General features: G+C 32.8%; 1 protein-coding gene across 5 annotated transcripts; it reads left to right on the top strand.

Moving 5' to 3' along the window:
- The first annotated feature begins 1,163 nt into the window (after positions 1–1,163).
- TED4 (Plant heme oxygenase (decyclizing) family protein) lies at positions 1,164–10,904 on the top strand. 5 transcript variants are annotated; one of them, XR_014349536.1, is made up of 6 exons: positions 1,164–1,944; positions 4,056–4,279; positions 4,776–4,883; positions 5,046–5,172; positions 5,655–5,820; positions 10,230–10,904. XR_014349536.1 is itself a non-coding variant. In XM_082903329.1 (5 exons), the coding sequence occupies exons 1-4, from the start codon at positions 1,521–1,523 to the stop codon at positions 5,136–5,138; spliced, it is 849 nt and encodes a 282-aa protein (XP_082759455.1). In that variant the 5' UTR covers positions 1,164–1,520; the 3' UTR covers positions 5,139–5,172; positions 10,230–10,904. The 5 variants fall into 5 exon arrangements, 3 of the variants coding, with proteins under 3 accessions (XP_082759455.1, XP_028071482.1, XP_028071480.1); XR_003633218.2 differs by having other exon boundaries at positions 5,584–5,820; XM_082903329.1 differs by lacking the exon at positions 5,655–5,820.
- The last annotated feature ends 1,939 nt before the right edge of the window (positions 10,905–12,843 follow it).

Below are 12,843 nucleotides of genomic sequence, written 5' to 3'. Positions count from 1 at the left end.
CAAAATTATGAGAACTGAAGAACTTACCTCTGTTGAATTGAAGAACAATGGGTTTGAAGGGAGCCAAGCGAAGTGGGAGGGGTGCGTGTGCGAAGGGTGGGTGATCTTCAATGGCGGCGATCCAACAGCCAAAAACAAACACAGAGAGAGAAGGGGAGACGCAACACAACATTAAAAAACACTAAAATTACCTGAAGGATAGGTTTGAAGGGAGCCAAGCGAAGAGGGAGGGGTGCGAGTGCGAGTTCAAAGGAAGCCAAGGATGGTAGGTGTCGAGGAGCTGAGCTCGATCTTCCTCTTCAATGGTGGGTGTCGATCTTCCTTTTCAGGTCTGTAGACGTGTTTGGCAGAAGTGAGAGAGAGAGAGAACGTGCAGAGAGGGGTAGATGTGTTTGGCAGAAGTGGGAGAGAGAGAGATTAGCGTTTGGGCGGGAATCAAAGCTTCTTTTGAACCAAACCTTCTTTTGAACCATTGATATTTATTAGAATTCATCTCAGCCTTTGAAATCAAATGTATCTCACATACATTTTATACATTTTCAAAAACAATCTTCCCTTATTATATAGATTATTTTTTTATATATATATTTTTTGATAAATAATAATAATTTTTTAATTTTTTAATTTTTTTGACTTTTTTTTATCTTGCCAAACCAGCCCTCAGTACACTCCAAACTTGGTCTTAATGCTGAACCAAACCAAAACTATTTTGGTTTGAGTTTTTTGAATTAAGTTTTTTGATTTTCGTATTTTTTTGTTTTTAGTGAATGTTTTTAAAATTTTAAATATTTTTTTACTTTTTTATATGCACCTTATTTAGATGTATCTAAAAAGTAAAAAATTTATGAAAAAATTAATAAATATATAAAAATATAAAAAATATGTTGAATTATTATATATTTTTTATATTTTTGGTATTTAATGAATTTTTAAAAAGTTTTTTCTATAATTTTTTTTATTTTGTAAGTATATTTATAATAAAAATAAAAAAATACGAAAATTAAGAGAATAAAATTTTTTTAAAAAATAAAAACAAGCAAGGTCATTCTTCCCAAATTTATGGTACCGAGAATGCCAGCTGAGCCAGCGTGTTCAAAGTCCACAAGTCACCCAAACCAAGAAAAACAAACAAAAAACGACCCCGTATTCCTCTGTCCCAATCCAAAACGCCGCCGTACAATCCGTCCGGGGAATGACATTGCCGTGACGAAACGTTTTTGCTTTTTCCAGAAGCTTTAAAAATAAACAAAAAGCAAGAAAGCTTATCCATGGAAGAAGCACCTTACCAATACACAGACATCAGACCCATACCTAGACATCAGACCCATACCTATACAGAATTATTATATATATATATATATATTTATATCTCTCGCTTTGGCTTCAAGAGTACGTGATCAACCGTCTCAAGCCAAACCAATTTCTCTTTCCTCATCACTCTTTGTTCTCTCTTGTTATACTCAACAACAAAAAGCTTCATTTCTGTATCTATAGATCAAGTCAATTTACTCTTCCTTGAGATGGCGTCAATCACACCCATTTCTCAATCCCAACCCCTTTTTAACAACACCCAATTCAGGCATAGGAAGTTCAACAACATGTTTTTCACAAACCCCAATTTCAGAGCTTTCACTGGCCAATCTTCTTCTTCTTCTTCTGCGAATAAGAATAAGAAGATGGTGGTGATGGTGTCGGCGACGACGGCGGCGGAGAAGCCGAAGAAGAGGTATCCTGGGGAGGCGAAGGGGTTTGTGGAGGAAATGAGGTTTGTTGCCATGAAATTGCACACCAGGGACCAGGCCAAGGAGGGGGAGAAGGACTCTGAGGGCCCTCCTGTTGCCAAATGGGAGCCCTCGGTTGATGGCTACTTGAGATTTCTTGTGGACAGTAAGTTGGTGTATGATACACTTGAGAAGATTGTCCAAAATGCTTCATTTCCTGAATGTAAGTTTTCATCGTTCTTTGTGCGTTTTTGTTATCTTTGTGTGAATTGGGTTTTTTTTTTTTTTTTTTAAAAAAAAAAAAAAAAAAATCATTTTTGCTACTTATTGCTGCTGGATTCTTTCTTTGCTGTTTGTTTAAGGTTCTATTAATGGCTAGTTTATGTTGCTGTGAAAACCCACATAATATGATTGTGTAAAGTTTTGTGGACCATTTTCTTTCTTTCTTTCTTTTAAATTACAAGTAATAGGTGAATGTTATTCACTTTGTGAACCTAACTAGTTAGCTTCATTGCTCATACATGATTGGATTGGAGAAATATCTCCAGCTTCCATTGTCTTTGGGATTATAGATAAGATTTCAGTTTACAAATGTTTTTGGTTATGTATAATTAGTGTCTTTGGGTTCGTTTTGGAGAAATGTTTGCCTCTTTTGTAGTTGAAAAAGAGGCGACGATTAAAACACTGTAACAAGGGAGAAAAATTGGATGCAAGAGAGAGGAAACTCACCAGCTCACCAGCGCCCCATTGCCATCTCCTCTTCTCTTTATCATCTACAGGGGAGGGGATGAGGGAAATGAGGGTTTTTGTGGGGAGGGAAATGGGAGAGGGAGTAGGGTTTCAAAGGAGGGAGTTTGGAGGGGATGACGGAGAGGAGAAATCAGCGAATCACAGGTTTACATAGAGCAGAAAAGCAAAGGTTTGTAGAGAGAGAGAGAGAGAGAGAGAGTGATCTATCTGTATTTTATATACCATACATATAAGCCGGTTGGTTGATTCATTTGGTTTCATAATTAACTTAACTTCTGCCGAGCCAAAAAAACTGAAAATCTAATGTTAACGAGATTGAACCAACTGAGAAAACTGACCAAAACCTTTCTCTTTGGTTTCACTGGTCAGTTACACAGTTGATTTGGTATTTTGATCACCCCCATGTATAATATTTTCATTGCCCGTCGCAAAACATTTAATTTGGAAATGCAGAAGAAAGGGCTGGGCAGTGTGTTGTGAGGGAACTGTCTTGTGTTTGATTTATATGATGTTGGATTTTATGCTTCTTCAATTAGAATAATTCTATGGATACTAACACTTGTACTAAAAGTCTTACTAAAAGTGCTAGAGGCAAAATTTGATTGATTTTCAAAAAAACAATGATATGTGGATATCCAATTATGTTTGGATACGTATGTTTTTAGTAAAACTTTTAGTGCACAGCATTGCTCCCTTCGATCATGAGTTTGTTGTCATATATTAGATCTGGACTAAAAGTTGTAGTAGTGATTTGTTATGCATTGGAAGAAAATAATATTCCATGCTTTCCTGCTACTCTTTTATGATTGGTGTGCATAAATAGATGTTTACCCTTATTGGGCAAAGAGAAACCAATCATCTGTCCACTACATACTATAAAAAGCTCAGATTGCATTTTGATTTGAAATAAATGGATTTGGGCCATTCGATATCAATCGTTGAAGATGGATAACCTTTAATTCATTGTAATATTTTCGATATGTATTTCAAGAATGGAATTGGGGGCTTGTATATTGATGGATTTGAAATAACTTGGTGAACACAGTCATTTGAAATACTTCCATGAATAATTTATTAATTCTACTTGTATGCATCTTTTATGTTTCTATTCATTCCTCTACTTTAAAATTACTATTACCAAAGTTACTAGGCTAACTCCAATAATTAACTTTTCAATAATTTTATGAATATTAACCTCAAGTCCTTTCATTTCAAATCCACTCATTCAAATTGAACCTTATAGTGTTTTTAAGATTTTGATATCGTAATTCTTAAGATTTTATTTTAATGTATCTCTCTTAAGTGAATGCTTGTCGCTGATGAATAGTTGCATGTCACTGATTAGGTTTGGTTAAATCAATGTCCTTGAGTCTCAAGTCTTTAGTATTGTTTTTACTCAAAAGAGCTTGTTTTCTGGGAAAATGAATAGTTTGAAAGTAATAATCTTAAGAGATTAATTACAGATGATCTGGCAATGAGCATGTGTGTGTGCGTGTGTTTGTGTGTCTACATGCTGCACGAGGCATCTCTTCACCCATGACAGAGCTGAAAGCCCGAGACTATATTGTGTGTTTTTTTCTGCAGATGCTGAGTTCAGGAACACAGGATTGGAAAGGTCAGACAGTCTGGCAAAAGATTTGGAATGGTTTAAAGAGCAAGGTCATACAATTCCTGAACCTTCAACTCCTGGTGTTAGCTACGCTAATTATCTCGAGGAATTATCAAAGAAGGATCCTCAAGCTTTTATTTGCCACTTCTATAATATATACTTCGCACACACTGCTGGTGGTCGAATGATTGGGAGAAAGGTAACCAAATTAGGCTGGAAATTTGTATTAAATTCAGATTGGTTTGTTAACAGTATCTGTAAACATCTCTTTTTTCATGGATGGGCTGTTTCCACTGTAACTTCATGACCTACTACCCTTTTTATGAAGTTTAAAACATGTCCATGACTTCATGCAATAGTTCTTCATCTGTGTGTTAATTATTCAAATATGTATCTAATTTATCAAAAAAAATTATTTTGTAATAATGTATTTATTATGTAGTTAAGGCTTGGTTTGAGAATAGACTATTTTAGTAACTTTTTGATTTTTTACGAAAAAATGTGCAGAAAAGTAGAGAAAGTGATGTAACAACTTATAGTGACTCTTTGGCTTCTTTTATTTATCCCAAATAACAAAACATTATAGTAATAACTATAATAATAATTGAAGTAGGCCTTGGGGGTTGTTGCAAAAACCTTAAGTCATTTGGCTGTGATGCACTAAAGGAAAGTTTATAAGTTTAATTGGATTTCAGGTAGCTGAAAAGATATTAAACAAGGAGGAGCTGGAATTCTATAAATGGAATGGTGACCTTTCCCAACTGTTGCAGAATGTGAGGGAGAAGCTGAATCGAGTTGCTGAGGTAGTTCTCTTGGTGCTGTTAATATATATATATATATATATATATCTTTTTGCTCAACATACCACCTTTTTTGTCCATTTTTATATTGAATAATGTTTTTTTATATAACTACATTGTTTATCGCGCTGGTTTCTAATACAAAATATGTGGGGGTTCAATCAGAACTGGACTAGGGAGGAGAAGAACCACTGTTTGGAAGAAACAGAGAAGTCATTCAAGTTATCGGGAGATATCCTCCGTTTAATACTGTCATGATTCGCTAATAGCGCTGTTGTTGTTGTGTACTGCTGTAAGTAATGGCGCAAGCGCATAACATTTGTTCATACTCGAAATGTTTCCTTTTCTCCTTTTCATCAATGATTTTCATGAATTTACCATTGTGCATAAACAGAACCATTTTTAAGATCCAAGTAAATTTAGAAATGTGAGGTTCAGCCAGCCAAGTCATAATATTTAGGGGTACATGCAGGTGGGAGAAGGAAAAAACAATTACCTACACATGGGGGTGTAACTTGCATCCACACAGCCTTTTATTTGCACCTCATCACAAATACACTTGCACTCCCATGTGTTTGTAATTTTTTTCCCCATTTCCCACCAACATGTAGTTCCGCCTAATATCTGTTTGCTCTTTTAATCGCTTTTGGGGCGGTGATTGTACCTTTTTTTTTTTTTTTTAATCTTTTTTTTTAATTTATAGGTTTCAATTATTTTTCCGGCCATGGCATTGAAGCCAATTTGGTAATGATATTGAACTTATGGTATACACAGCTTGCAAAATTTGTTTGTGTTTGGCCAGTTTGGGTGATGGGGAAGTAGGATAAAAGAAATTTGTTTTGGTGGGTTTTTCTGTTGGAGAATGAAAATCGTTTAAGGCTCTGTTTGGTGAACAGTATCTGAAAAGTGGCTTTGGATAGGAAGTTGTCAACTGTTCCAGGTGATTTATTTGTTTCACCGATTTAGTTGTCGATAACTTCATGTGTCTTGCTTAGTGTTTAATCTTTTTATACAATCAGCCTTAGGAGAGTTGTGTGTTAGATAATCTGACTAGCAATCGACATGTAAAAATTCCTGTTAGATCCATTTTGAATATGAATCTTAATATGAATATGCGAGTAAACAGTAATAAAAGCTCTTGGCATACCAGAATATCAAAAGGAGGATTCACATAGCAATCACACTTGATTGAGAGGATAGGTTTAGTTTAATTTGATTACTGATTCAGTTGTTAATATTCTATCTCATTGAAGTAATTACGTCGTAGAAGCATATCAATGAATTTATTCTATTATATAAACAAAAATATTGTGAGTCTTTGTAGTGGAAAGTCTCGATGTGTTTTTCTTAAATTTTTTGAATTGCTATAACTTAACTACAAGTTAAAGATCTACAGGTTACAAAGAGTTGTAGCAACAATGTACACAACTAACATCTGGATTTTAAGAAGCAATCTAAAAATAAGACATAACTTAAATGCCATGACAGCTGCTTTCAAAAGCTTCTTCAACATCTTTATTCAAACAAAGCTTGTTTGGTGTAAGGAAGATCTAAAGAGAATTAGCCACAATGTTGTGAGTCCTCTAAGTCTATTCCTGGTCCATCTACCTAACAAGCAATCCTATATCATCTTTGGGTAAATTGTAAATATGAGCTTTATTTGAAATACAAATGGTCTCCTGTGAGTCTAAAAATTAGATTTCACATTTTCAAGTTTTTAATCACATAATAAATGATTCATTTTTATTAATAAATTATCAAGTTAATTTAATTTTTTAATGATGTCAGAAATATATTTTAATTAACAATTCAATTAATTTAATTGTTACATAGGAGAGTTGTTAGAAATTTTGTTTACTTTCATTAATTTTTTAAATAAAAAATTCTGACAAATGAGTGTTTGTAATTTTCAAAATCACAAGGGATAATTTGATTTTAAACAGCCTTTGAGGGGTGTATTTGTATTTTACCTTATATCTCTTATGTTTGAATTATGAATTTAGATAAAAATTTAGAAAAGAAAATAAAAAGATAAAATAGGTGATAAATCCACCCTAATAATTGCATAAGGTATTAGGTCAAGTGAATATTTTTTATTGATAAAAGGTCTACCATTTGTGAAATAGTTTAGTGAAAAGACTTTTTGTTTGTTTTGAAGAACATTTTGTTTTCAATTTTATACCTTAATTTATCTATTTACTTTATTTTTATCTATTGACTTTTGTTGACTATCTATTCAAAAAAATTTCCTATCTGTTCAAAATTTGCCCTATCTATTCAAATTTTTTCCCTATTTGTTCAATTTTTTCCTCTATTTGTTTAATGTTTAATCTTTTCAATTCAAATTTTCCTTATCTGTTTAAATATTTATTCAAATAAAATTCTATCTGTACAAATTTATTATCTGTTCAAATTTTTTGACCATTTATTTAGTTTTTTTTTTCCTTATCTGTTCAAATATCTAACCAAATTTGATTATCTGTGGAATTTTATCTACTAAAAGAGAATAATATGTTCAAATAACCCTTTAAAAAAATCTATCTATTAAAATTATCTATTGAAAAAATATATCTGTTGCAAATCTATTTGTTCAAATTCTCTTTCTATTGCCATTATCTGTACAAATAAAATTCAAATTCAACAACAAAAAAGAACAACTACAAATATATACATATATATATATATAAATAAATTTGAACAAATCTAGATCCAAGTAATTTGATGCAATTTCTTCATCATTATCAATAACGACGACGACAACAACAATAATAATCAACAACACAGAAAAATAGAAAAATACATACACAAATTCGTTTTGGAAATAATATATATAGATGGTTCAAAATTTGGTTCATATATATGTATACACAGATGTGTATGTATACAAATGGAAAAATAAATAAACACCTATGTGAAAGTGTATATGTTAATTTTTTGAACAAATCATGGCATTTTATCTATTAAAAAACCATGTAGAAATATCAGAGCCATTTGAAACAGATTAGAGCCAAAAGAGATCCCTTATCTGTTTAAATCTAACTATAGAAGTCGTCTTTCTATTGCAATTTGTTTCATCATCAACAAAAACAACAACAATAACAACAATAATCAACTAAAACAATAGATATCTGTTCACTAGATCTACCACAACAACAACAACAACAATAAAAAGAGATCTGGAAGAGAGAGAGAGAGAGAGAGAGAGTAAAACCTTAAAACAAACCTGATGGAGACCACCCAAAAGCTTGATGGTTTAATTGACCATACCTAAGAGGTCAAGAACCAAATCCCCTTGGAACCTGGACACATTCAAACATATATCTATATGCACATATAAATATACATAAATTGTATATTATACATATAAACAAGGTGTATACAATACAGAGAAGTCAGTGTAATTGCACACAATAGATTGATCAATAAACAAACAAACATGTATATCTATATCAATGATGTTGATAAAGAATTGCTTAATTGGTTGGTCCAAATAGAACTTAGATCTCGCCGTGAACTCAGATCTCGCTGCCATAAAGTCGAAAATGGGACCGAAAGAGTGAGAAATGTCCAGATCCACCATTGATCTAGAAGACTGTTGGATTCTAGGTTTGAGATTGGTGGTGCTTCGATCGAGTTGTTGGAAATTGGATCGGGTTTAGAACCCAAACCCAATTAGGTCGCCCATGGTGGCATGACCTGATTAGGAGAGATCCAAATAAAAAATAGATTATATTTCAACATATGAGATTATCTTGATATAGATAATTGTTAATATATTAGATGATAATTATTAATTAGATATTGTTGATATGGAATAGATGATATATGGGATAATATATCTATCCTATGGGTGTTCTAACTCTCTCACATAAACAGAACTTGGGTTCTATATTTACAACAACAATCCAAATATACGTTCTCTTTTTCCATAAACCATTCCGCCTTTAAACTATGATTGGTGTGGGTAAAACTTTAGTTGTTTTACTCCATTGTTGTGGAGATTATTCAAGAGTACGTGATTCATCTTTTAAGTTGGATTCATTGTGCAATCTGTTTACCCACAAAGTATGTCCGAACTCATATAATTTTCTGCTTTGTATAGTATTATATTTCTTTCATTGGTATCAGAGCCATTGTTAAAGTGTTTTTGTACTATTGAATATCCATGAATTAGTATTTTATGCTAATATATGTGTGTATATTATTTTTGTTTGCATAAAATACTGTTGATTGATCAAAACAGTTTTATCAAAAAAAAAATTTCTGTTTGCAATTCAATTTACATTGTTTATAAATATTCACATGTATATAATATGTGCAAAATTATATTAATTGATGATGAATTATTATTTGTAATTTTATGTTTCAAAGTTATTAATGAAAAAAACATGTGAAATCGGAATGAAAGAAAAAAAGAAAAACAGAACTGACAGCACAACAAAAGGCGCTACACTAACGCATCTGTTGACATGAGCGCTGGCTCAACGCGGTGCCTAACCTGAGGCAGTGGGATTAGTTTTTTTTAGGCTCTGTTTGTTTGTTTTAATTTAAAAAATTACATTTATTGCTCTTAAAATATTCATTATAATTCCTTTTTCAGCATGACTCGTATGGTTAGTCTTGTAATTATTTTTTCTACAAACTGTTTAAATTTCAGATTTTATGAAACGAAAAAAATATTTTTTTGGGTTATTAATTCAATATTTTTTACGTTAAAATGCTTCTATGCATGCATAATTAATTTTCTAGAGTTGATTTTTTTTACAGAAGTATATTGAAATCATATGCTATGTAATGGTATAAGAGTTATATTGTTTCACTTTCTGAAATATTTATTTACATTTTCTGTGTATTATTTTTATTAAAGAAATCACGAAAAATCACAGAAAATTCCAGGATAATTCTGAAATTTATTTTCTGATGTTTAGAATATTCTGAATGTTAGGAACATCATGAGTAATTTTTTATGTTAGAACTCATGTTGTTATCCCCAAAGCATGATTAATATTAATTAGAATTTTATGATAAAATATTGTTTATTATTTTTCGGATTGTATTATTATATTGAGATGCTCATATGTGAATTTTTCAAATCATGCTTATTGCATGTCATATGTACTGGACGATTATTCTTTTGATAAACCTATTCAATTTTATTTTTTGCGTATTAAATTGAATTGAATGTTTGATAAAAGTCACTAGAAGCGCAAGAGATGATTATAAGCTTAGCGGATTTTCGATCTTGTGGCATATGTATTTTTTATTAAAATTTAATTTGAATTTTTGTAGCAAAATTATTTTGTATCGTGCTAAAATTTTATCCCCTGCTCATTTTTTCTTTGGATATAGTTAACTATGGCAGCAAAAGGCAATGTAGCTAATTTGACTAAGGGGGAAAAGCTGGATCACGATAACTATGATATTTGGCGTCGTAAGATCCACTATCTCCTGAATGAGCAAGAGGCCTTGGAGACTTTTGAGCAAGTGATGACTGAGCTTGAGCAAGGCACTACAGCTCGGCATCGTTGGGATCTTGAGGCCTATAAAAAATGGTGCAACAAAGATTGATGTGCGTGCTTTACAATGTTAAGCAGCATGCATAACGACTTGATAGCAGAGTTTGAAGGTCCTTGATTGCTTTTGAAATGTGGGAGGCTCTCAAACAAAAATTTGGCATCACCTCTTTAGCTAAGTTGCGTGGGTTGACCATGAAATTTGATTCCTATCAGAAAAAGGCGCATCATTCAATAAAGCAGCATCTGAGGGTAATGTCAACTATGATATACGAGCTGGCGGCAGCAGGTCATAATCTGACACAAGAGCAACAAGTTTAGGCAGTGATTCACTTACTTCCTCATTTTTGGAAAGAAATAAAGCGTCAAATGACGCACAATTGTAGACACCTCATTTTGATTTCCTTTAAGACTTGGGCGTTTCATTCCGAACACTCGAAGATGAAATGTTATATTGTGCAATCTTTCGATTCTTCAATAATAGAATTCAGTTTTAAGTTTCGAACCCAAACCATGCACCCCATTTGGACCAAAACCTATTTTTCTAGCCTAATTACTCAAAGAGCAGCAAGGCCAAAAGTTGACCGGCAGGCCACATTTTTGGGCCGGCCGTACATCCTCTTGGTTAGCTGGCCATGTTTAACTCAGAAGATATTTCTGCAGCAGCAAGCTGCTCCCATGCACGGGATTTGGGCCAGTTGTCTTTTTTGAAGATATTTCTATTGAAAGGCGGTTGAAAATCTATAAATAGGCCATCTCCCTTCAGAATTTAGGGTTAGAGAATTGTCTTACAAGCTTAGAAAATTGATTCAAAGCAACTCTCCACCTTCTTGCATATAGATACACTATAGATACACCATTGAAGCTCACACTTGAAGCTTTTTGTTGAAGTTTTAAACCTTATTTCAGATATTTGAGGGTGTTTGGATTGAAGTTTGTGAATCAAAAAGCTCTTCCTCTTTCCAAGAGGTTAACCTTTGAACTCCTTTCATCACCTTTTCTTTTACTATTTGCTCTTTATTTCTTGTCATAATATTATGATTTTTAGAGCTATTGTAGGCTTAAAAATATGATTTAAACTTTGTTGAAGATGGAGGTGGAAGGGTTAGCCACCCTTCTATAGGCTTATCCATAGTTGTGTTCTCTTTGTTTTCTCCATGCTTTTGCTCCTTTTTCTTCACTTTTAAATTGATTTCAGCACAGTTTTAGTTAGTCATTTTTAAATTTTTTTTTTTTAATGAATATGGAGTGTATATATGTGTTTAACGCTTGATTCTTGATTCTATCTCTCTTCTTCAAAGGTGTTGTAAGCTCTCTTCTAGTTCTATCTTTGAAGCATGGAAATTATGTCTCATCCATATTCCATGAGTAGGAAGATGAGCATACAACAACTCTTTATTGCTTTCACTCATTTGCTTAGTCTCGTTTTGATTTTGCTTTGAAGCCATATGAGAGCTCTTTTATCAGAAGTGTTAGAGACTCTCTTCTAGTTCCTTTTGAAGCATGGAAATGGATTTCAATCCATGTTCCATCAGTAGGAAGAAGAGTCTCTAATTGCTTTTCTCAATGATATAATCACTTGTTAATAAGCTTCTCTTTCAAAAATGGCTTTCTCTAAACCTATTCTCTCTAAATTTGAGTACTCACTTACTCTTATTTTCCATGAGATATAGTAGTTTTAGTCATCTCTTTGAATGCTTCTTTCTTAATTAACCTTAGTTTTGTATTTATTAAATATTATGTCTTGTTGTTTCATGAATCATCATCTAAATACCCTTGTGATGTTTAATGATTTGTGAAACAAAACTATTCTCTCATTGAATATCTTCATGACAAGAGCGAGTAGGAAGGTTGAACATCCTTTGGAAACCCTCTGTTTTGCTCTGTTTCAGTTCTGTTTTAGCAGGTTTTTCTCCAGAAACAGTGGTCGGTCGACCATTCTCCTATACAGCCGACTAGTTAATCAAGTCGGCCGACCAACTCTTTTGTACGACATTGGTGGTTTTTCAGTTAAAGCAGAGCAGATCCTGAGCTTAAAACAGGACTACTTTCTGATTGCGAACAGGGCAATTTCTGGCAACAAGTAGAGACGTTTCCGGAGGATGTCCTTTCTTGTGCACACACGATTTCCCGCCTCTCTTTTAATTCCTTAAATTAGTCGCTTTCAAATTTGTGTTTTGTAATAATTAGTTAATTCATTTGTGTTTGTAATAATTAGTTGATTAGGACATTCGGATCCTCTTGTACGATGGCAAATTTGTAACATTTGATGCATGTCTTCCAACCTCCATTTCTTTCTCCTTTTTATTTACATGCTTATCATGGTTGTACAAAGCATCATGTTTTGCTTTATCATTCCTATGCTTTGTATCCATTTTTGCATGCATTAAGGTTCAACTCATCATACTTGATGTTGTTATCATTTCCTACTTGATTATGTGCGCAACCTC

This window comes from Camellia sinensis, chromosome 13 (genome assembly GCF_055761805.1).
Source record: "Camellia sinensis isolate YWXY chromosome 13, ASM5576180v1, whole genome shotgun sequence".
NCBI classification, from domain to species: domain Eukaryota; kingdom Viridiplantae; phylum Streptophyta; class Magnoliopsida; order Ericales; family Theaceae; genus Camellia; species Camellia sinensis.
Note: the sequence above shows the minus strand (reverse complement) of the source record. Positions and strands in the feature narration are given on the sequence as shown.

What these genes read in the sequence shown, in the direction of transcription:
- TED4 (XM_082903329.1), top strand. Translation starts at nt 1,521, where the DNA reads ATGGCGTCAATCACACCCATTTCTCAATCCCAACCCCTTTTTAACAAC. An exon ending in GTCGAATGATTGGGAGAAAG is followed by an intron (nt 4,280 to 4,775) that starts GTAACCAAATTA and finishes ATTGGATTTCAG; the next exon opens with GTAGCTGAAAAGATATTAAA. An exon ending in AGCTGAATCGAGTTGCTGAG is followed by an intron (nt 4,884 to 5,045) that starts GTAGTTCTCTTG and finishes GGGTTCAATCAG; the next exon opens with AACTGGACTAGGGAGGAGAA.